Source organism: Heliangelus exortis, chromosome 1 (genome assembly GCF_036169615.1).
Source record: "Heliangelus exortis chromosome 1, bHelExo1.hap1, whole genome shotgun sequence".
In the NCBI taxonomy this organism is placed as follows: Eukaryota; Metazoa; Chordata; class Aves; order Apodiformes; family Trochilidae; genus Heliangelus; species Heliangelus exortis.
The window spans coordinates 173,445,845-173,471,017 of NC_092422.1; the positions used below are offsets into that span (position 1 = coordinate 173,445,845).

Genomic DNA, 25,173 nt, shown 5'->3' on the forward strand with positions numbered 1-25,173 from the left:
AAAATAAACCAGCATTTATGTCCCATTTGAAGGCATGCAGTAATTAGTTTTAAAGGCATACTTCCATAACTTCCATTTTTAACTTTTTGCAAGGTAAGGTAGATAATTTTCCACCTAGTTAGTTCATTTGTTCTTTCAATAGTTACCTAAGAGGCCATAAACACAAAATGGCAAACTACCTTTAAGAGATAACCACTGTTAAAGTAAACACATGTTCAGATTTGAGAGCCATCAGCTGCTCATGAGTGTAATGTTTAACATGGCATGCAAAAAGAGGAAGTGTTTGCATGCAAAATGAAATCATATAGTACAGCTAACCTCATCTCCTTCTGTGACAAGGTGTCCCACTTAGTGGATGAGGGAAAGGCTGGGGATGTTCTCTACCTACACTTGAGTAAAGCTTTTGACACCATTTCCCACAACATTCTTGTGGAGAAATGGGTTGCTCATGGCTCAGATGTTTGTGCTCTTTGCTGGTTAAAAAAAGTAGCTGGATGGAAGCCAAAAGAGTTGTGGTGAGTGGAGTTAAATCCAATTGTCAGCAGGTCACAAGTGGTGTTCCCCAGAGTCAGTATTGGGACTGATTCTTATATCTTTATAATATCTTTATCAATGATCTGGATGAGGGGATTGAGTGGACCCTCACTAAGTTTGCAGATGACACCAAGTTGGGAGGAAGTGTTGATCTGTAAGAAAGCTCTACAGAGGAACCTGGACAGGCTGGATTGATGGGCCAAGGCCAATTGTATGAAGTTCAGCAAAACCAAATGTCAGGCCCTCTACTTGGGCCACAACAATTCCATGGAACACTACAGGCTTGGAGAAGAGTGGCTGGAAAGTGGCTCAGTGGAAAAGGACATGGGGGTGTTGGTTGACAGCTGGCTGAATATGAGCCAGCAGTGTGCCCAGGTGGTCAAGGTGTCCAACAGCAGCTTGGCTTGTATTAGAAATAGTGTGGCCAGCAGGACTAGAGAAGTGGTTGTACCTGGCACTGCTGAGGCCGCAACTCAAGTACTGTGTTCAGTTTTGGGCCCCTCTGCTTCAGGAAGGACATTGAATTTCTGGAGAGAGTAAAAAGAAGGATAACAAAGCTGGTGAAGAGCCTAGAGCACAAGTCTTACAAGGAACAGGTGAGAGAACTGCAGATGTTTTGTCTGGAGAAAAGGGGACTGAGAAGAAACCATATCAGCTATATGAAAGAGGTTGTAGCAACATGGGGATTGGTCTCCAATCTCTTCTCCAATTGGTCTCTCAAGTGAAAAATGGCTTCCAGTTGTGCCAGGTGAGCTTCAGATTTGATATTAGGAATTTTTCTTTCATCATAAGGATTGTTGGGCACTGCAACATGCTGCCCAGGGAAGTGGCAGAGTCACCATCTCTGGAGGTGTTTAAAGACATGTAGATGTGGTGCTTAGGGATGTTAGTGGTAATGTTGGCAGTGCTAGGTTAACTGTTGGACTTGATGAACTTGGTCTTTTTCAACCAAAAGAATTCAATGATTCTACTGAAAAAATTTGTAGCCAGATTCTTTAGTGGTTTGGGTATTTTTGTTTTGTTTTGGTTTGTTTTTTTCCTGAGATGCAGAAGATTAATTTTCATCTAAGAACTTAGATGACAGAAACAATAACTAGAGCAGGCGTCAGTCAGTATGGCAAACCTTGGTTTGTCTTCCTGCATATCTGATGTCTCCTTTTAGAGGATGGCATCTATTTCTGGGTGCCTTGTTTTCCACAAGAGATATTGTCAGGTTACAAAGTTTGTGTAAGAGAGGAACAATAAGGATTCAAGTCTGGAAAAGAGTGCTTTGTAGTAGGTAGTTCTCTACATGAGAATCTTAGGAGATAGCTTGGTTACCTGATCAGGTACATGTCTAGAGTGTAAACTATGTGAGAGCAAGTTACTTAGCCTGTCTTCATAGCTGAGGAGAGCAACAGGCATGTCAAGGTAAAGTTCATCTCATCCTAATGTAAATAGCTAGAATAGCATAAATGCCTCTTTCAGGCAGAAAATCCACATAATATGTCAAATCTCCCACTGCAATCATTGCATCTCAGACATGTGGGCCCAAAAGCTGGCTGCCTTTGTACTTTTTCCACCTCTCACTGGCATGATCCACTGGCATAAGCAGACTCCTCTAACTGAAATTCTTGTCTGTGGCCCAAAATCATGGGCAGGTCAGCTGCTGACACAGTGAATTCCCTGGGAAAACTGGAAGTAAATAAGCTAGCACAGTTTCATTAAAGCAGAGGAGCATCTCGATTGGATTAAAAAATAGACTTAAGCTCCCAAATGCACTGATTTCAATAAGTTTATCAAGTAAATACGTTCAACAGAGCCCCTTTGCAATGTTCTGTGTTAATATGCTTTAGTTAAAAAGCTCTTTCAGGCAAGACAACTTTTGACACCTCATTCCCTGTCCTAGGTACAGGGTGCTGGACTGATTATCTTGGATGTTGTCCTATCTTCTGCGTCACTTCTGGAATCATATTTGTTTCCCTCACCCTGTGCTTAACCTACCCACACACACCATACTATTTCATGTTTCAAAAATGTATTCTGCAGGAATGTTTCACCATGGAGAAAGCAAGTTTTGCCAGCATTTGTGTGAGTTTTGAGTGAGCCTGACACTGCTCAAGGTCATAAACTCTTGCAAAAACAAATCTTATGCTTTTGGGTAATAAATCCTTCGTAAGCCTCAGCTTCAAGAATTACAGGCAAAGAGAGGAGAGATACCTAAATAAAGTAAAAATTTTAAAAGTAATTTCTGATTTAAAATACTGTTTTTTTCAGAGATCTGTTTTTCTCTCTTCTGTCCCAGGAAGTGAGTAGCTGAATATGTTAAAGCTGGTTATCCAAAACCCAAGATATAAAAACTTCCTGAAAATTCTTCCTTTTTAAAAAGCTAATAGAAATCTTCACTAGTGGATAGGAGTCTGAAACACAAGACTTGATTTCAGAACTTTAAAACTTCATCTTTTGAAATTTAGTTCATATCTGTTTTTCATTATAGCTTCTTTTCTGAAAATGAGGGAAAACTGAAAGTTATGCTTTCTGCAAGATGACATTTCAAAGTCATTATTTGAAGATTTTCAGTAATCGCTTAAATCAAATCTAGAGTTTTGTTTCAGTTCCATTTCTACCTTGTGGGCATATTAGAATTGAATATGATTGCTTGGAAGCATGGAATCAGTTAGTGGGAAAGCAGGTAACACTAAATTTTCCTCTTAAACTAAAGAAAAAAAATATTTAATAAGATGAAACATTATTCCAACTCCTGCTTGAAACTCTTGGTGCTGGTTATGCTTAATGTGTTCTTAGTTTTTGGCTGTGGCATTTTATACAAGAAATGCTGTAGAATTTTTCTTCTAATTTAGTTCACATAGTACATACTACAGAAAGGGAACTGCAGTGTATATTTGGAGGCAGCTTTGCTAAAACAAAAAGAGAAAGAAAAGAAGGCAAAAAAAAGGTGTACTTTGGTAGGTGAGAAGGAAGTAGCAATATGAACTGGGAGCTTTTCTGGAAACTGAAAATTAACATGGGGAGAGTTCATGGCAATGCAAAAAAGGGAGGGGTAGAGATGGTAAAGAACATGGGGCTGTGGAAAAGTTGAAGTGAAATAGAGGAAAGGGTTAGTGAAAATGAAGTAGAGGGTAAAGACTGCTGCTCTGTTCCATCAGTTTCATGACTGTTTTATCTATTTGGATCAGAGGTAGAAGAGAGAATATTGAAATCCACATTTTTAAGGACATATGTGAGGAAGAGCAGCCCCATAAGTAAAATATAGAAATCCTATCATAAGAACTACTTGAATAATTCTAGTAACCTCATATATATATAAAGCAAATATTTACTGAAGGGAATGGTTCTTAGAAACTATTGTCTAACATTCTATATTATTTTAATTTTTGCTAATTATTTATCAAGTGATTTTGGTAACAAGCAATTTCAACAGAAAAGACTTGGAATGTGAAGTGTATTCTGAGGTTTCTTTTTTTTATGATGAGACCTATTCACCCTGAAAAGAGATATTACATTAATCTGTCTCAGCTATATTCTTCCATACTAAGCCCAAAAGTATTATGAAGGTCATCCCTTGGCTCCTGAGGTAAATAAATATGATATTTACACTGTTAAAAATGCAAAGAAGAGATGTTGAAAATGGTGCCTTCTCCTTGAGTGTGGAACTTGCCATTTCTAAGATCCTGGTGTAAGCAGCATCCACAAAAGTAGCTGCTGTCTGTGTGAACTGTGAGGGTCTTCTTCTCTGAATAGTTGCCATAGGCTTCTCAGTTTAAGAATTTATAAATAAATATCTTAAAGAAAATCCAGCGGCTGCTTCGTTAATATGCTGGGGTTTGTGCTGTTCAGCATCATTTGATTAGGTTTGTCCCTGGCTTGATTTCACTTCCTGCATAAAATGACAGCAAGGATGTATTTGGACCAGCCCAATGTACTTTTTTACAATGGGTAATTCATGTTCCAACAAATAGCATTGTGTGTCTATTGGACTTCATCACTCTGTTTATGCCTTTGAAAGAAATTACTAAACATTTTTTAATTAATACAGCTACAGTCTGAAAAGTTCTTTGTCTGTTCCATGCCATGTATTATCCTGAGCTGAAGGGTAGAAGAGAGCAGAAGGAGAATTCATTAAAAATATGATTAAAATTCCATGTTGACACACCTGCAAAGAAATGTATTTGACAAAAATCCCAACACCATGTAAAACAATGGGAGCCTTAGAATTAATTTCAGTAGGGCAAGGATGAAGACCTTATGGGCCTTGTTCTTTACCTGGACATTTTTTGAGGAAGTAGGATCAGGAGACAGCAGAGGACAGAGGACCATTACAGACAGCAGTACTGGTAGAAATGGGAAATAGTGGAAATAGTGGGAATCAGCTTAGATATATATACTTAACCACACAAATCCCAATGTTATGGTGAAGATACTGGGCAAGTGCAAAGTTACAGATGAATAACACTACTCCCACATGCATGTTTAAACCACAAGTATTATGAGCAGGTTGCCTCAAATAAGTGCTAGAAAAACATCTATGCCAGAATTTCACATGTTCTCTCCAAATGCTTCATGCCTTGTGGGAAGATGATTTTGTCACATTCAGAAAATCAGTCTTTAAATATGTTGCTGGCAGTCTTCTTCACATCCCTCTTTCTGCAAGTAGCTGAGCTGTTACATTAGTATCAGGGATTTGCTTGTGTGACCCTCCTTTTACAAGAGGGAAATAACTAGTTAATGTGAAAAGATTTTAACAATCACCTGCAATGGCTTTTCCATACGTAAGAGCATCTTGATTTTAAGGTCAGAATCCTCAAAGTCAGGAAGTGAATGCTATTATCAAATTAAAGAGTTGGGAGAATCTCTCATTTCCTGACAGACCAGGCAGTCATCATCTACTCCTTGAGTGGCTGGACCTTTCATCTGTCACTGATCCAGGGCTGAACAGCATTGTTCACTCTTTTCCTGAGGTCGGGCCAATTTACAGGGGAGGAAGAAGGAAACATTTATCTGGAAGGATTTTTATTTATTTATTTATTCTGCAAAACCTCAGAGATTTGGAATGCCAAAAGGCTGCCCAACAGGGAGCAATTAGCCATCAAAATCACAACAGGGGTGATCAGATTTGGATTGTATCTGACTTCATAGAAAATGCAAACTTTCAGAGAGCAGCTCAGCTTACAATCTCAGGTTGTACTCCATGCTCCTGAGTGCTTGTGGACAGCTGAGTGCCCCTCAGCTCTCTGGGGCCTACAGGCTGCTCCTGGGGATTTTGTTTGCCACATTTTCCCCCCTAGAAGTTGCACTAAAAGGAAAATCTTCATAAAGCATGAGAATGCTGAAGTCCATTTTGTCTGGTATCAGATGCTTTGTCAGCTGCTTTGGCTTTGGGGGACCCCTGCCCTGAGGGCAGGAACACATCCACAGGCAGTGAGAGCAGCAGTCAGGTGCTGCTGAGTGGGGGGCACAGGCACTGGGAGCTTCTGGGACATTTGGGGTGTCCAGTTTAGTACATGGCAAAGTGCCCAGGAGTCAGACCCTAGACTCCTGAGGGGCAGGGAGGTCTCTGTGAAAAGTCCCCTGAAACTTGAAACTACCACCAGCACAGTGCTGCTCTGCAGATCTCTGGTGACTTCTCTGTCTGACCTGTCTGGACACTGTTTACAGGACATTTCCAAGTTCCCAGACAAAGATTATACAGTGCTGGGTGAAGGTGGAATCATTCTGAGTGGAGGCCAGAGAGCACGAATCTCACTAGCAAGGTGAGTATTTTGCTTTTTAAGTAGTGTACTGTTTAATGTAGAAGGAAAGCATTATGACTAAGCAGTTAAGTACATATGGACCAAATTCTGCTAGATAAATATCCTCCAAGTATATCAGAAATCTTGGCTTTTGCTGTGCAATTGAATTTGTGATACACCTGCATAACTATTTATTGAATTTTAAAAATTTGATGTCAGGTACATGCTGTGGCTTAGCTGAAGATGAATTTTTCCCTCCTTGATTCAAGATGCTGCTTGGAGATTCAGACCTTTAAATGTAGCTTTCTAATACTGAAGAAACTCATGCAAAGATACAAATAACTAATATTCCAGGATCTTTCTTTGCTATGACATTTGTACAAAGCAGTCTGTGTGTTGATTAATGACATACTCCCTGTGTGCAGATAACAGAAATGAAGAAAAAAAAGAACATGTTTCAGAAATTGTTATTAATAGCTCTGGTCTTTTTCTGTCGTAAAAAGGAAAAGTGGAAGGCAATGGCTTAGTAATGATCTGGCCTTGTCTGTCTGACCTTGCAATGTTAGTAAGTAATTTTGAAGGTCTACATAACTATAACATAGGTGTTTGCCTTATAAATTAGTTAGTGTTCAGTGAAATCACTTATCTGTCATCAGAAGTCCAGTAATGATAACTCTGATGTGTAAATGGCCCCATTTTTTTCTGTGCCAAGTGGAAATTGTGCTGGTTCCCATGCTCAGAAACACTGTGTAAAAGTAAATTCACATTATGGTGCTCCACACTGGCATCCCATGAAAGATTTGTATATATGTGTGAGGCCAAAAGATGGGGTCATTAAAATAGACTTTTAGCATGAACGTGTTTTATACAATAAGGTAAGAGTGGAGGAGCAGACAGAGCTTTCACAGAAAATACCCCAAATCCCTAGCCAACAGAAACCACTTACATTTTCATGTAAAATGCAATATGTACATGAAGTCTTTCCCCTGTTCCATGAATAGGAGTGTCTGTCATTTTTTAGGTGGTTGCAGTTCACTTACTGGAAGGTCACAATACTGATGTAATATCTTTATTGTCACCACATAATTTTTAAAACAATTCAATGTCCCAAAGACAGTGGCTGTATCTGCTTTACATTTTGTTTGGTCTCCAGCCTAAGCTCAGCACACAGTGAGGTGTGGGTTGCAGATGAAGCTCTGAGAAAACTAGAGAAGAAAATTTAGGATTATAGGCCCAGATTATTTCTACCTGCACTGACAAAAAATTGGTTGTTATTTGTTTGAACTGGCTTCACACATGTATCTGGGGGACTCTGTGCAACGTTACGTGAAATGAAAATTCCTGCTGGAAGTGCCATCAACCAGCCAGCAGGAAGAAGGAGATGGAGACTGAGTCCACCTCTCTTGCAATGGGTGCTGTCAGTGCTTCAAGCTGACACTGGAGGAAAGAAAGAACCAAAGGATAAAAGCAGTGCAGTCCCTGGGTTTGAGCTAGCACAGTGGCCCAGTGCATTAAAGCCCATGTAGAGCTGCTAATTCCAACATACAAATTATAGCAATAATTTGAGTGCTACCACTGTTCCAGGAAAAAGCCTGCAAACTTTTCATTGATAAAAGAGCCAAGAACAGTGCGAATGTATTTTTGTTGTGCAGCCAGCACATCATAAAGCATGGTCAGTTAAATCCATCATGACAGAGGAATTTTCAATAAAGATGCTTGGTTTATTACCACAATATACTGTGAGGGCTTTTTCTCCTGATGTTTAAATATTTTCATATTGTTTAATACAGTGATTTTTAAACTCATTTATAGAACAGTTTAAAAAGCTCTGAAATGCAGCTGTTCACATATTCTTTACTAATTATACCCTGATTCATATCACATCATGATTTTCATACTCACAGAGGAAAGCAAGAGGCTTTTTTGAACTTCTTTTGAAACGGATTTTAAAAAAAAACCTCTTAACCACCGGTTTAGATCTCAGTGAGCCATGTCCACACACATAATGCTACAAATAATTTTCTATGTTCTGAACTCAAAATACTGTACAGTCCCATTTCAGATAATGATTGCAAGTTTGTGGATCACTACTACACTTGTTTTTGCTCAACAGTTATTTTTAAATATTTTTAAAACTAAGCATTGAGGTCTAAGTCAGTTCACACTCTTATTTACAGCTGTGTAATATTTACTCAGGCACCAGAAGATGTTATAGTGGATACTAAATTCCCACTTAAATGGCTGATGGGGCCTGTTAAATTCAGGCCATAAACAGACCCCTAGAGCAACAGGAGTAAAAGCAGATATGTAGCTTCCTTTGGTAGGACAGAAATTAATGGAAAACTGTGTGAGTTTATAATGTCGTCTGCAACAAGGAAAGGCTTTAGTGGAAGGTGTCTTATAAATGCATTTAACATTCAACTCTATCTCCATATTGATACTGTAGGAAAGTCCATCAATTATGAGGCTTTGGGTCAGAACTGTAGAGGTATTATTTAAAAATTATATTTATGTAGCTTTATAAGACTACTGAAAGTTAATGTAATTTCCATTTTCTCTATTCAGAGCAGTGTACAAAGATGCTGATTTGTATCTCCTGGATTCTCCTTTTGGACATTTAGACATTTTTACAGAAAAAGAGATATTTGAAAGGTACTGTATGCTTTTATATATTATATCTAAGATCCCACCAAGCAGCATAAAGTAAAACCAAGAACAGAAATTTAATAACTACAAAAATACTGAAGTGATCAAAATGATACCTTTTGGGGATGTGTATTTTTTTTAATTTTCATGACTATTTTATGTTAGTGGTAGTCCAGCATACTGTGCTGGGAAGAAGCCTGGGCCAGGTGTAAGCATTACTGCTCTGTCAATGTATTGATCTTGCTATAATCTGCTACTCCCAGAGTATATATCTTTATTTTGGGCATGCCTGTGTATCAGAAAAGTTTTCATTTTAAAACACCTCCTTAGTAAGTATAAATTGTTGCAAAGAGCCATGTTTTGTCTTGTTTTTCTAACTGCTGAAGTCTGATCACCAGAAAATGCTCACTGAGAAAGAGATTGGCAGCAGCTTAGCCAAAGATAGAGATTTTTTTCATTTGTCTTGGTGATATAGCTCAGAACAGTAAGGACACACACTTCCATTCATGAGGTTTTTGGTTTGAAACTGAGCTAATACATTTAAGTTTGGCAGCAAGATATCTAAGTAAACCTCAGATGAAAAGAAATACTCCATATTCATGTTGAACTGTGGAATAGATGGAAAGGGACAAAAGCAACATTTCATTATAAAGAAAAAAAAAATGTAATACTTTCACTTTTTGTAGCTGTGTGTGCAAGTTGATGGCGAATAAAACGAGGATCTTGGTTACTTCAAAACTGGAACATTTAAAGATTGCTGACAAAATTCTAATTTTACATGAGGGGAGCTGCTACTTCTATGGAACATTTTCTGAACTTCAGGGTCAACGGCCAGACTTCAGCTCAGAGCTGATGGGATTTGATTCTTTTGATCAGTTCAGTGCAGAGAGAAGAGATTCAATTCTAACCGAGACTCTCCGACGATTTTCCATTGAAGGAGAAGGCATAGGAACAAGAAATGAAATCAAGAAGCAATCTTTTAAACAAACATCAGAATTTAACGACAAAAGGAAGAACTCCATCATTATTAATCCCCTTCATGCAAATAGGAAGTTCTCAGTAGTGCAGAGGAATGGAGTGCAGGTCAATGGGATAGAAGATGGCCACAATGACTCACCAGAGCCAAGGCTCTCCCTGGTACCTGACCTGGAGCAGGGAGATGTAGGTCTGCTCCGGAATAACATGCTGAACACAGACCACGTGCTGCAAGGCCGGAGGAGGCAGTCTGTGTTAAACCTGATGACAGGCACCTCTGTGAACTACGGACCAAGCTTCCCTAAAAAGGGAAGTACAACATTTCGGAAAATGTCTGTGGTGCCTCAGACAAACCTGTCTTCTGAGATAGATATCTACACCCGGCGCTTGTCTCGGGATAGCGTGTTGGACATAAGTGATGAGATTAATGAAGAGGATTTGAAGGTGCGTGTTGATTTGCATTCATCTTGAGTTTCAATATGGTAATAATTTAGTGAAATATACTCCTTATATACTTTTCTGTCTGACTATGTCATTCTTAATGCAGTACTTCTCTGTGAAATATCTTTTGGGAATATCAGCGAATTTATTTAAACTCAAATACTATCCCAAAAGAATTGAAATCCTGAAAAACTGATTTTGTCTGATTTTTAATTTGTTTTCAAGTGCTATTTGTAGAAGATGTCAATATAGGATTTTAATCTCCTTCTCTTAAATCTAGCTTTAATATTACTTATGCTTACTTAAATTTGAAATCATAAGATGACAAAACATTTTTTTCAACTGCTTATGTGAAATTGACATTCAAAACATTGAGGCTTATGGAAAAAATAAAATACAGTTGAAGTATTAACACAGTTTTCAAAACTGTAATTTGATAAAATTTGACAGTTTTTTCATACTGCTCATCTCATGTTCTGATATGGATAATGAACAGAGGAGTAAGCTTTTTATGGATGTGCTGGGAACTATGTAATTCAGCTTGACTTTTATGCCAAGAACTGGATCAAAACTCCTTTTTCTAATAATTATCAACTGGTCGTGATGAAATCCTTTCATTTTCAAAACTGACATCAGATTTTAACAAGATAGAAAAGTGGAATATGTCTACAAGAAATGTTCAAGCAATTTAGCGAAGCACTCCCCACTTTTTCTTTTGCTTTATTGATCTCAGCAGGAAAAAGAAACACCTCAGACATGATTTTTTGTTCTAGCAGTACAATAATAATTTTAATTGAAAGAGAGTAGCTATTGATAAACCATATTCGGGCTTCCGGTAATGCTGGAAAAATTTTGGTCATTTCTTTCAGTATTGTCTAAAAATTTTGAATAATTTCTAAACTATGTTGCTATATCAAAGATTATTACTTGACCAGGCAGTATATTGTTCTCCATCAGGAAATTTGAATGCTTCAGTACAATTATTTGGTGTGAGTTTAGCAAAACAAATTACAGCATTCGTATGTCTGTCATTATCATATATAGATGTAATTATCTTGCTGACTATGATCCTATCAATTCTTTGACAGGAATGCTTTACTGATGATGCTGAAAGCATAGGTACTGTTACCACATGGAATACCTATTTCAGATACGTTACCATCCACAAAAACTTGATTTTTGTTCTAATCTTGTGTGTGACTGTCTTCTTAATTGAGGTAAGAAAATCTGTGCTTGATATAATGTTAATACAAATGATGACTGTTCAAACTATGTTGTTTCTTGTAAAAGGATAAGTAGATAAACATTAGTTCATGTATACATCACTTACTGCCAACTCCTGTTAAATGAAATTGCAATGAATTTTCTGCTATTTAGATGAGCATTTCTCAGCAAAGGTAAACACATGACAGCAACAGACCCACCTTCTCAGAGTATCTCAGTTATTTTCTGCTGCATTGTACCATACAAAAGAGTTGTTGCCCTGTGCAGGTCTCTTGTTCAGAGAGATTAATTTTATTGTCTAGATGGAAAAAAAAAGATCCTCTGTTGTGGTGAGTTAGGATCAGGACAGAAGTCTGCTGAGAGATGTATAAGCATTGTTGTTAAAGAAGCCTGATCCTTACAAGTGTGCAAAGTCAGGGCATCACAGCCAAGCTTGAATTATTTACTCAGAGACTTGCAAAATCTGGTGGCTCCCAGAGAGAAGACTTTAGTTATGCACTGAGGCATTGTCTTAATACATTCCTGTAGCAGTGTCAAAAAAATCTATGGGAAGAGGATGATAGCAACTGTATTTAGACCCTTAGAAAAGAGATCATAGGCAGAAAGAAGGCAGGTTGAAATGTGGTGGACCAGATCACTACATTTGGAGATATGAACTAGAAGTTCTGCAGTATCCCAGTGGACAGACAAGAAAATGTGTCATGGAGGAAGTTTCTGTTGAGCACTGAAGCATTTCACAATAAAAACATTTTAATGCCATATTTTTAAAAAATAAAATTGATTATTTGGACAGCTATGTAGAACTAGCAGCCAAGCAATATCAGACATATAGATATATCAAATGCAGATATATATCAGCTAACAAAAACAAGGCAAAAGAATAACAATGTTGAAATTTTGACATCTGTATTTGAATAGCTACCATTAAAATATTGATAGACTTACTCCTTTAGGGCCATCAAGAAATATTAAACTTTAAAACTTAAAATATATTAAAGCATACAGTGAACGTTCCTTGTCATTAGGAATGCATTAGCAAGCCTTTGTTAATAGTATGATAAAAAACAATAAAAGACTATCTAGGCACTTGAGAGCCTGCTGTGATACAAGTCTAAATGTAGCATTCCTGGTGGGATGTGCTAAATGGTTTCTGTGGAAAGAGGAGCAGATATGACAAGATTTTTTGTTTCAGGAAAGTTTGACTTCCATCTATTTATAATGCTCTCTCTACAAACAATTATAAAGTCAGTGAAAGAAGATAAGTAAGAAAAAGTACATACTGTGAGAAGACAAAAAATTAACTTTTTTTTTTTTTTTTTTTTTTTTTGTCACAGGTAGCTGCTTCCCTTGCTGGGTTATGGTTTCTCAAAAAGTAAGTACTGGTGATCATTTATGGAGAGATTGGTTCTCCTTTATATTGATTTTTTGCTACAAAGAATTAATAAATAATATCAGAATGGATAGACAACAGCTTTATTCAAATTGCTTATAGGTGTATGACCCAATTGTTTATTGGTGTATGTATCTGAAGTTTATACTTCTGTAAGTGCTAACAGACAAGAAAATGTGTCATGGAGGAAGTTTCTGTTGAGCACTGAAGCATCTCACAATAAAAACATTTTAATGCCATATTTTTAAAAAATAATATTGATTATTTGGTCAGCTATGTAGAACTAGCAGCCAAGCAAGTCACAAGGTTTGTGACTTGTTACTGAGCACATAGCAAGGCATGCAAGAGCTTTCCTGGGTCAGCTTACTCTGCAGAGGCAGGGACTTCATTATCCTGAGTCCACTGCCACTCACTGATCTCTTGCAGAGGCTCCTAATGAGACATTTGCTTAGGAATATTTTAAGGCAGCAGTTTCTCTGAGACCCCATTTCTACATTTTCCTCTGCTCACCTGTGTTGAGCTGGGGAATCAGGCAGATGAAGGTTGAAACATACTGAGCAGGAATATGGCTTTTCCTGAGTTAATGTTGTTCCCTGTTTTAGTCCTGCAATGCTAAGTCTATGTTTGTGTATAGAAAGCATACGGTGACTTAGGTCGGATCTGGAGGAGGAGGGATTTATGTGATGTCCTCTTACAACAGGTCATGAAAGCCTTTGATTTTTACAATATGCTGAAAGCATTTTACTTCCATAATAATTCACTTTTTAAACACTTAAACTATTTTTTTCTGGTTAAAAGAACTGGATGCCTTTTCCTTGATTAGTCTAGTTTTGTAAGTTATTAAACAGGTGGTAGATTTTCAGGAGACTACCAAAGCAGTACATTTGCACAGCAGTTTGGAGAAAACTGTTGAAGGGGTCACAGTTACATACCAATAGCTTAATTTCCATCTAGGTAAAAATCCTTAATTGCACAGCAGAAACTAATTTGCGAAAAATTACTGCAAATGCTGATGGGTGCCTGAATTACCAAAGGTATCTGAGGAGATGAATAAACCATTTATTGCTTTAACCTCTGAACACACACACAGTAACTTTGCCTTGGTGGAAAATGGGGTGGTTCATAATTTATAATTCATACATATAGGACATATAGAACTAGCTATTAACATTGTTTTAAAACAAATGAACATTGCAGTACTTGTTTAGTAGAGAAACCAAAAGAGAGGAAAACATCATAGTCTCTGGTAATGCCTTTATTTTAAATTTCTATCACACAGGACAGCTTTGAAAGCAAATGCAACCCAATCTGAAAACAGTACCTCCAACAAACCTCCTGTGATTGTCACTGACACTAGTGCCTACTACATCATTTATATCTATGTGGGAGTGGCAGATACCCTGCTCGCCATGGGAATCTTCAGAGGTTTGCCCCTTGTGCATACACTTATAACAGTGTCTAAAACTCTTCATCAAAAGATGGTGCATGCAGTTCTTCATGCACCTATGTCAACATTCAACTCTTGGAAAGCAGGTAACTGAGGTGGGAACTGGTTGACTCATATATGGGTTTCATATCAACAAAGCAGTTTCCAGACTATTAAAGGATACTTTTTCTTCCATTTACATTTTCAATCAAGCTGAATGTTAAAAGTAATTTGTGAATATTTTAATGAATCTTGATTGAAATTTAAGTATGGCATGTATCAGTTGTCAACTCTGACTCTGAAATATCACCTTCACATTGGAGAGAATGAACTGTTTACTCTTTAAGGCTATAAAATGAGAATAACTTCTAATGAATAGACTGTATAAAACAGCAATAGAAAAGCTATAGTGAGCTGTGTGATGAGTGACAAGGAATCAGGTGCAGATGATCAGGTGCACTTTATTTCATGAGCAGTCCTACTAAAATGGCATAAAATATCAGTTACTGTGAATAGTGTTATGTGTATTCAAATTCAGCTCTGGAGTTGATACAGAGTTCATTATATAACTGGTGCAACAAGTTCCATCTCCTGCTGCACATGAAATTCCTATCCTATACTCTTCTTAATGGTGCATACTAGATTACAGGAGACACTGGTAAATAACAATACTTCACAGGGTTTTTCCTTAATTTTCCAATTACATTCTTGATTCGCTTACCTGCTGATTATTCTGTAATTTGGGTCAGAAGCTTAAGCAGCTGGTGCACAAGCTCATACAGATGCTGATGTGCATTCTGTGTGTCAGCAGAGCCTGCTGCATAAGGGGTACAGACATCATGATTTGTGACTGTTTTTCTCCTGTTTCGTTATTTGTCTTTGGTTTTATTGTATTTTCCTGTTTCCTTCTGAGATTTCAGGAGCTGAAACAGAAGTTGTGGAGGGAGATTCCTCCATGGGAAAGAAGCTGTAGCTCCACTGATCTGTAATTACTTTTACTGAAAAAATCTTGTACTTTTCCTTAGTACTTTGTATTCCAAAGACATCTTACTTTTTGTTACAGTAATAAATGAAGGATTTTTGAGGTGTTAATTTTTTTTTTCTTTATCCATAGGTGGTATGCTTAACAGATTCTCAAAAGATACAGCAGTACTGGATGACATACTTCCACTTACAGTATTTGACTTCATTCAGGTTTGTATAATAGAAGGTCTAAATTTTGCTGTCTTACAGCATTGTAAAGTTTGAATTGTACATCATGCAAATGAAATCATATTTATAAGAAGTATTAACAACTGGAATGAAATCTCCCTTCCTTAGTTTGTATGTCTGTTTACATAGCTGCTTATCTTTAAGCCAACTTCATTGCTTCTTTTTTGCAGTGTGTACCTTCAGTGTTTGTGCAAACAACTTTTATTATTCAGGTTCAGAAACATTTTTGCCCTGCTGACACCTACAGTACAAGTACCCCTGCTGCTGCCCACATTCAACTTTGACATTGTGAAGGGCATTCTTAGTTTCAGGTGTCTTGGCTTAGGGATAATACTTTTTTCATTCTATCCTTTGATTGCATTCACTGATTTTCATTCCCCTTTAGACTCTTTTGTTCCCAGTTTGCTAGCATCACCCTTAATTTACTTCTCTTTTGTTGACTATATTCTTAAGTTTTCTGGGCTTTTATCTTCTCTAGAAACTTTTTCAGACCTTCCTTATTGGGCAGTTTAACCCATGATGCTGTGCTTTCAAGTCTTAGTTGGGCAGTTCTGCAGTCTCTTTGTTTTTTTTATTCTGACAAGTTTGACTGCCTAATTTTGTTTTTCATTCTTCGTAGCTTTGTGGCTTCCCCTGAGTCTCTGGATTCAAGCTGAGTCTTTCAAGCACTGGATAACTATTTGATACAGAGTAGAGCATTAGATGATTTCTAGTGATTGGCAGAATTTTACATCCCTAAGAGTTGTAAAATTGCAAACTTTTTATTTTTTGGTGGGAAAGCTTTGTTTCCAGCATACCTCTTGGGAAACTCCATGCATTGCAAAATCTTGAGTTTTGAATGACTCATCCACACTGAGGACAACACTGAAAAAATACAGAGACAGAGGCAGTTCAGTGTTTCTCAAGAAGAAGGGTGCCTTTGTTTGCTCCCCATCCTGCCTGTTCTGAGACTTTGTGGTCTTGTGTGGCTCCCAACACCCCTCATTAGTGTCCCACCACTGCTGCTGTGATGTCAGCTTTTCCTCAGATAGAACTGGTTCCCAAATAATTTAAAAAAGGAAAGTTAATCTTCCCCAGTCCTCCTGTTCCTCTCTAACATTTTTAGGATATCTACAGGCACAACTTAACCCAAGCACTCTGCTATGCAGAATGCATGTCTCCATCTTTGAGTTTGCTCTGCTTTACAATCCCTACCAACATGGCAGTCTGATCAAAACTGAATCCTTCTCCTTGTGTCTTTATTAATAATTGATAACTTTGGTTCATGACTTTAGAGAGGTCAGTGCAGCTCCACATGGAGAGGTTCAAGGATATTACAGCTCTACTTCATGTCCTGCTAATGACTTGAAGATTTGCTGATTGAGTAAATTTGAACACTGAGACCTCTGAATCATTAATATTGTCTGGGGGGTGATCATGGTTCACTACACTCTATTCTGGTGTGGTCATTTTGTTTCTTATATTTAGGATCTGCCATGGCAATGATATAATATTATTTTATTTAGGCTGTCTCTACCTTACACTCTCTCTTTAAGAAACTGACTAGCTTTTTATGCTTTCAAGAATAAGAAAAGTCCCTAGATTTGCCTTCTCTGTTTTGATGCTTTTCAGATGCTAACCTGTGCTCAATGTCCCATAGCTTCTCCTGAGTCTCAGCTGCAGAGACTCTTGTAAATGCATGATAAGCTGCCCTGTCTTTCCATGTTTTCTGGTGAAGATCACTGAACCTGTCCACTGTCTTGAATACTTTTTACCAGTCATCTTTCATTAAAAATTTCTTCCATAGATTCATGTTTGCTTGGCAGCTTCATGGACTCTGCTAATGACTAAGGCCAGATTCCTCTGAAAGATGCAGAGAAGTTACACATAGGACTTTCTTCTGCTGATTATCTCAAAGTCACAGAATGTGGGTGGGACCTCTGGAGCGAGTGCCTGGGACCTCTTGAAGCCCTCTGCACAAAGCACATTCAATTAGATCAGGTTGCTGCAGAACCATGTTGGATTTTTGATATCTCCAAGACTACACAATTTCCCTGAGTAATCTTTTCCAGTGTTTTGTTATCCCCACCATAATGCTTCTTCTTATGTTTAAATGGATTTTTGTGCACTTCAAAATTATTTGCAATTATACACAAATGTATACTCTATAGAAATATGGTACCATCAGATACTTATACACAGTGATTAGATTCTCCTAAGCTTTCTCTTAAGGCTAACCTGTTCCATCTCTATCAGCCTGTGCTTGTGTATGAGATGCTCCTGTCCCTTTATTGTCTTCAAGACCTTTCACTCCAGTATGTCTGTGTCTCTCTTGTACTGGAGAGCTAGTACTAGATAAGTCTCTCTGGTGCTGAAGAGAGTGGAAGCATTACCTTCCTTGGTCTTCTGACAATGCTTCTGCTGCTGGCCTCCATTGCTGCAGGGTTTGTTGCTGCTTCTTTATCCACCAGGACTCAAAAGACCTTCTCTGCAAAGCTGCTTTCTGGTTGGTCGGCCTCCAGTCTGCACTGGTGCATGTGGGTATTCCTTCCCAGGTGCAGAGATCTACAGGAAAAGTTAGCTTCTAAATGTACTGGGATTCCAAAATGCAAGTCTGGTGGAGATGGAGACCTTGTCTCGTATAGACTTCAGCTTATGTTTATATAAATTCATCTTTCTGACTTCTGATTTTTTCACAAGGATTTGACACAAGATTTTAGTGCTATTTTATACTCTCTCTTCTATGAGAATGAGCTTGTCTAGCTCTTTGTTTAGGGACACTAGCTCCTTCTCTGTTGCTGTTGAGGATGTCATGATGTAGTTTTTCTTAGGACTTTTATGGACATTAGACATACTGAGGGCCTTCCTTTTCAGGGAGGAAGGCTTTTCATTCTGGGTGAATGAATCTTCAGGATCAAAGAGGCCAGGAATAGTCTCTTGTCACTGAGGTATATCCAGTTGCCCATAAGAGAAAAAACAGTATTACCCTTTACATCAGTGGCAAGATGTGATTGCATCTGTGATGTTTTCCCTGACAGCCATTTGACCTGATTCTGTACATCTTGGGTATGAACTAATAGGGTAGCCAGCTAATGATGGCAGTAGCATTACCACTGGTTTTAACATCTACTGCAGTCTTCTACCAGTGCTTACAATGGGTTCATCACTTCTGGAGATTGTTGATGTGAGATGCTGCTACCATGTGCTGCTTGACCCTAGAGTTTAATAGGTGACATTACAAAGCTTGTAGTAAACTCATTGGACATTTATACCTATGGTCATGACTGTTTTTCCCTAAATGTTAAACCCTCATTGGTTAACCAGAAAAGCTTCTGCAGCCATCACCACCCTGAACCCCTGCTGAATTGCTGTCTCTGCCACTATCTGCATTTTTCAGACTGGTGACACAGAAGCAGCACTGGAACGTGTCTCCCATATGTCCAACCTCTGTCCCAGGCCTGAAAGCTCAGCACCTGGGGTCAGTGCAGCTCAACATTGTGGCTCTTAACTGGGCTGTATGAGCCCTCAGCTGCCATTGCCCAACAACATGCCCTGTAGATGGCTCATTTGTTGATCTTTGCTACTGCCTTTTTAGACAAGGTGTCATATTCTGTTTGACTTTTAGCTTATTTAGAGTTTGGAGCTTATGAGATTAACAAAAGTTTTCGAATTCAACTTTTTAGTAAAATAACTGTTCAACCAGCAGTGAGAACAATATGGCATCATGGTGGCCTTTGCAAAATTTGTGCAAATGAGGAAAACAGGAATTAAAACAGTCACCATGTGACGGTGAAATCTCAAGGAATGTGAGAGCTGTGTAACTTGGCTCAATATCAGCTGAACAGTTCATTCACTTCTTACCCATCAGAGATAGGAGAGGTGCTAAATTCAGCAGTTTGAAATGAGTAAACACAGATCCATTCTTGCTATGCTACAGACCAGTGCTGTACAGCCTACACAGGCATCATGCATGTGCCACCTTTATTTTAAGAGAAATGAGCAAAATAGTGACAAAAATCTTTAGTAGTAGTAAATTAGTTTTGCTTTCCATCTGTTTCTTTGCTGACTAGTCATTTGCAGTGATGTTTCAATGTGATGTTCATAATTTTGTCCAAATTGCCCATTTGCAATTGCTTTAGGCCGATAAGTTTGTGATTTGAAGTAGCAGAGCTTTGCTGTTTGGTGTACACTGATCTGCTTGATTTCCATTAGATTTAGGTGTGAGACAGGAACAGCATAAGTGCTTAAGGTGCTTATAGGGTAAAGATCAAGGCCTGATTTAGATAAATCTGTCTGGAGTTACTGAGAAGGAGATCCTGTAAGCATGGTGGTAGTCTCTGGTGGGTATAATAGATTAACTCTGGGCTGATTTTGTTCCTTTTACGTCACCTCATTTTATTTTTTTTTCCCTGAAACTGATTATTTTTCATACCACAAGTCCTCTTAGGATTTGTTTTCTTTCTTCTGATCTGGACAAGTAGGAGTGCTAGTTTCATGTGTAGGTTACAGTCCCTTGAACAAGCGATGATGTGCAACTTCCCACTTTTTCTGACCCTCAGAAAAACTGCTTGGCCTAGAACCTGCAGAAGAGTGGCACTCAGGTCCTGACAGTCTGTCACACCTAGTCCAGACAAGAGAGGGACCGCACTGGTAGGTTTGGTAGGTGGCTGCAGATACTACAAGTGTCATTCTTACAATTTTAACTGGGGAGTGAGAGCCTAGCTGCCATTGTTTCTGGGTGGCTTCATGAATTAGAAGCCTGCAATACTTGTAGTACAGGAAACACATCTTCCATCTGTTAGAAAAGGTGGCAGCTTATTCCAATGGATTATGGATCCGGTCCCAGTTATTCGCGATCTTTTTCTGAAGGTTTGTTCTCAGCTGCAAATCCTACTTAGTTTAGCACTTTATGTTTGTTGAAACAATACATAGTTGCCATGGGGAGGAGAGATTGATCACCAGTCTCTAGATTATAAAATGACAAGTTTACTGTATCAATAGTATTTTTCTTTCATTCTACAGTTATTACTGATTGTGATTGGCGCTATAACAGTAGTCTCAATATTACAACCCTACATCTTCCTGGCATCAGTGCCTGTGATAGCAGCCTTTATTGTGTTAAGGGCATACTTCCTCCACACTTCTCAGCAGCTGAAACAACTGGAATCTGAAGGTAGGAGCAGCAAAATTGGTAGACTTCTAAATCCACAACAAATCAATTGAGAAGTGATTCACCCTTTCACCTCTTCTTTGCCTTTACACTTGCAAGATGCCATTGTCTCTGGGAGTGGAACCCACACCTTCTTAAAGGCATTGCTGTTAGTGATCCAGCCAATGCTGTGTGCTCTGCTGCCAAAGAGCAATGGATAAAGTTGGGCTTTATCATCACTGCAGCTGAAAACAAATAAAGTTCTGACATACAGTTTTCTTGAGAGTAAACATAAACTGAAAAAAAAGTGATCAGACTTGTTATGTCCCCTGTGAGTTCGTTTCTTTGTAAAAAAATTAGAATGGATAAATCGTTATTGCAAAGAATTCTTATTTCTGAATAAATTGTTTGACTAAATAGCCTTCCTTTCTCCTGTTAAAAGACTAACACATTCCAAATAAAATGGAAAACCTCATTCTGAAGTGTGAGTTTTCAGATCAGGCTCTGTGGCCTGTCTTTACAACAAACTGTCAGATCCTCAGCAAATGAGTCCTGAATCTTAAACAGTGACAATGATCTTCCCTTTTACTTAAATATAATTCTGAAGTTCCTCAGATCTAAATCTAAATTTCTTTGATGTTCACAGGGATCCATCATTGGCTCACACTTTTTTTTTTTATGGAATGCAAGATCTGCTTAGAATTACCATATCATTACAGTAGAATCCAGAGCAATAAAACATTTTGTGCTTTATTAGAATTGCAGGAAATAGTTTTGTCTGGGGAGGAGCCTCCTTTCCTTGTGGCATCTTACAGCAGGCCAGGAGATTCCCTAATTAGTATGCTAACTATGAAGAATTAATGTGATCCTTTCCTGGCAATACACTGAATGGAATTTCAACCTATAAATGCAAAGGCTGTTGTTGTGTGACCTGTGCTAGGATTACTTCAGGTCATGTACTTCAATAACATATTCATATTAAACACTGACAATCCTTACACTGCTGTGAGTTAGAGCACAGGCTGTATATTTGCATTGTATTAAATATTTGCTTATGACTGTTTATGATGTTTCTAATTTAAAACTTTACAGCTCGTAGTCCGATATTCACCCATCTTGTTACAAGCTTAAAAGGACTCTGGACACTGAGAGCTTTTGGGCGACAGCCATATTTTGAGACCTTATTTCACAAAGCCCTGAACCTACACACAGCAAACTGGTTCCTCTACCTGTCAACACTGCGCTGGTTCCAGATGAGAATAGAAATGATTTTTGTTGTCTTTTTTATTGCTGTGGCATTCATATCTATCATAACTACAGGTATGGTAACTTCACTGGAGTACTGAAATAGAACTCTTCTGCTTCTGTTTAACAGCTCAGCTTTAGAAACTTCTGAAGTAAATAAACCATGGCAAAATTTAGCATTCACTGGAGTCACTGATTTAAGTATGTCATAATAGTAAAGACAATTTAATTAAAATAGGAATTACACCATTATTATCTGCAAGCTGGTGTTGTAGAGGACTCAATAAAGGGATGAATCTGCAAATAACTTCTGAAGGGACAGAACTTTCCTTTTCTTGACTGGAATTGCTGTAAAATTAATATGTGTTTTAAACCATGTTAATGGAAGCATGTTAGAGTACTGAAAAGTGGATATTGATTATCATCTGTATAGCTTAAAGGTTTTTTTAAGTAGAAGTTAATGTTCATCTGATTGGAAAATGGCTAAAACAAACAAAGTTTTAATGTCTTTTAAAACTAGACCAATAGCTGAAATAGTTATACAGTTCTCTAATTCCCAACCCACTGATCCATTTTCTAAGGTGAAGTTTTGCAAATTCCTTTAAAATCCCCTTAAAAATGGCTCATTTATCCTAGTAAACACAGTACAAGAATGAGAATCTCTCTATACCTTACTGTATTACTTGTATTTGAAATGCTGCCTGTGGCTGGCCAGGCATAGTCAGTTTTCAACAAGCAGAGAACAGGAGGTGAATGTCCCCAAAAAGTTGGAATAATTCAATTCTGGAGAGAAACCTGGCAGGCTTAGCTACAGATTCCTTCAAATGCAGTTTTTAGTTTAGTTTTTTAGCTTGTGTTACATATGCCTTTGTGTTTTGATTCTCAAGTATTATTCTCCCTCTCCCAAGTTTTACATTCAGTTTTGTGTGCAGAATCTGGATGCAATTTCAATGAATAAGAATTTGCAGATTTTGTGAAGAGCTTTTTGTTCCAGTAATAGCCTGATTTCCTTTCGATCATACTTCAGTGTTGAAAAGGAGTTATATAAAATTGTACATTTTATCAAATATTGTATTGTGTGTGAAATGCTAGCCTCTATTTATTATATAAGGAGTTCTCCTGATTCTTAGAAAAAAAATAATCCAGCCACAAAAATACTTTGGTATGAAAATATGCACCTACAGAACTTGTGTTACAAAAGAGACTTTTAATTCCCCTGGAGTTCATAGAGAGATAATATGCCCTGGTGCCTTTCTCATTTTTTATTTTATGCACTTGGTCATTTGCATTTTTTTAAGAAAACTGTTTCTTGTGCTATTATTTTTTTCAAAATTATATCTGAGGAAGGTGTTAGAAGAACTTTAAAAAAACTTAAAAAATCTGTCATCCTGCCATCTTTGTGAATTGTTACAGGTAGTAAGAGAAATAATAGAAAGGCATTTGTTTTAAATGCTCAATTCCATTTAACACATAGAGGCACTGAAAATCAACAGTGGAGTAGTTTAAATGCTTCCATGGTGTGGTATGAAACTGTAAAGGAAAATCACAGCAAAATACCTTGCTTGTTATAGCAGACAATAAAAGCAAAAGTATTTATGTCTGCATCTTTATGGAACAGTAAGGATAACTTCCTCTATTTGTCCAAGAAATGAAAACATAAACCAGCTCAACTATTTTGAATTTTACAGTTGCTAGCTGTAGTGTTTAAGTAATTTTTTGATTAAGACTCATTTCACAGATTCATCTATTGGAAAAAGAAGGTGAAAATAAAAATTGCAAAGGTCTCATTCTGTTCACAGCTTAAGTACCAAGATTTAATTTTTTCTTCTGCCAAAGCAAGATGGGGATTTTAAGTGAATTTGGTGGCAAAGCCAGGTGTTTCATTGATGATTAAGCTCTCAGTCCATTGTGTAATTTAAAAATCCATATTTTTTTTCATGAACTAAAGAGATGAGAATGTAAATATGTATTTTTCTATATGCATGCTAATTTTCTTAATTTCTATTGGCTTTTTATTTGCATATAAATTGAATGTGTTATTCTCTCTGCAGGTGATGGACCAGGTAGAGTTGGCATTATTCTTACTTTAGCTATGAACATCATGGGAACCTTGCAGTGGGCAGTAAACTCAAGTATAGATGTGGACAGTTTGGTAAGCATAAAATGCACTGTGCTGTGCTAAATTCTGAGGAGTTGTCTTATATTGTTGATTATGGGTGTTCAGTGAGTCATTTCCACAATTTGGTATCAGGCAAATGTGTTAGAAAAGTTCCCTTCATACCTTTCCTAGCAAGCCACCGGCTTTAACAGAGCACAAAATGAGCTTTTTTAATGATTTTTTTTTTTTTTTCTGGACTAGAATAAGCGACAGCAAATAATTGCATTTGAGGATTCAGAATGCAGCTGTAGCAGTGGTGCAAAAACTGCAAAGGCTTGGAGTTGTTTTGTTATGATTATGAACCTTACCAAGATATAATATGTACTTTGTCTGCTTACGGGCTTTGCACAAGAGATCATGATGGATGTTTTTGAGCTTCTTCCACACAAAATCAATAGTGATTTAAAAATCTGTCCTGGACTTTCCTGGGGGATCTTTTTCTGGTTTTGCATAGAGTAACCTCTGGCATAAGGCTTTGGAGTTGTATGTGTGTATCCCTTTAATTTGCATAGTTAGTTGGCATTGGCTTTAAAACAGAATATTTAATGAGGTCAAGTCATCATCACCTGTTTATTGAGGTACAAGAAGCAGGCAGGAAACTCACAAAAGAATGTGTTTGTTCTTGCAGTTTTCATCATACTTTTGCTTAAATGTCTGACAGCTGTAGATATTATTTTAAAATGTAATAGTTACAGCTACACCTAAGGCATTCTAGGTTTTATTTTAAACAGAATTATTGTGTAACCAAATACAGTAGTTGAAAAACTGAAAAAAAATTCTGAGAAAAAATATCTCTCATATCCAGTCATACACCCTCTGAACCCTAAATTACCTCCTCAAGCCAGCCATTTCAGTACTGGAAAACAAACAGCTTTTACAGCAGATCTTGGAGACCATTAAACCCTTTTTAGCTGAAATGAGTTGTCATTAAAAAAAAAAAAGAAAAATTGGAGCAGAGAATGACTGAAGGAGTATTTGCCAGCTCAACATTTTTTTTTAAGTTGGAGTTTCAACCACCCTCATTGGGAAAGACATCCTTAAGAGCCCCCAGACTGGGAATTAACC

At 37.6% G+C, this 25,173-nt stretch overlaps 1 protein-coding gene across 3 annotated transcripts in view; it reads left to right on the forward strand.

The window, feature by feature from the left end:
- Positions 1–25,173, forward strand: part of CFTR (CF transmembrane conductance regulator) — an 83,737-nt gene that overhangs the window by 35,309 nt on the left and 23,255 nt on the right. For all 3 annotated transcript variants that reach the window (XM_071733707.1, XM_071733709.1, XM_071733708.1), the window contains exons 12-21: positions 6,190–6,284; positions 8,829–8,915; positions 9,596–10,328; positions 11,414–11,542; positions 12,884–12,921; positions 14,219–14,472; positions 15,480–15,559; positions 20,579–20,729; positions 21,798–22,025; positions 24,002–24,102. In XM_071733707.1, the coding sequence (XP_071589808.1) occupies positions 6,190–6,284; positions 8,829–8,915; positions 9,596–10,328; positions 11,414–11,542; positions 12,884–12,921; positions 14,219–14,472; positions 15,480–15,559; positions 20,579–20,729; positions 21,798–22,025; positions 24,002–24,102 (1,896 nt within the window). The remainder of the gene's footprint in view (positions 1–6,189; positions 6,285–8,828; positions 8,916–9,595; positions 10,329–11,413; positions 11,543–12,883; positions 12,922–14,218; positions 14,473–15,479; positions 15,560–20,578; positions 20,730–21,797; positions 22,026–24,001; positions 24,103–25,173) is intronic.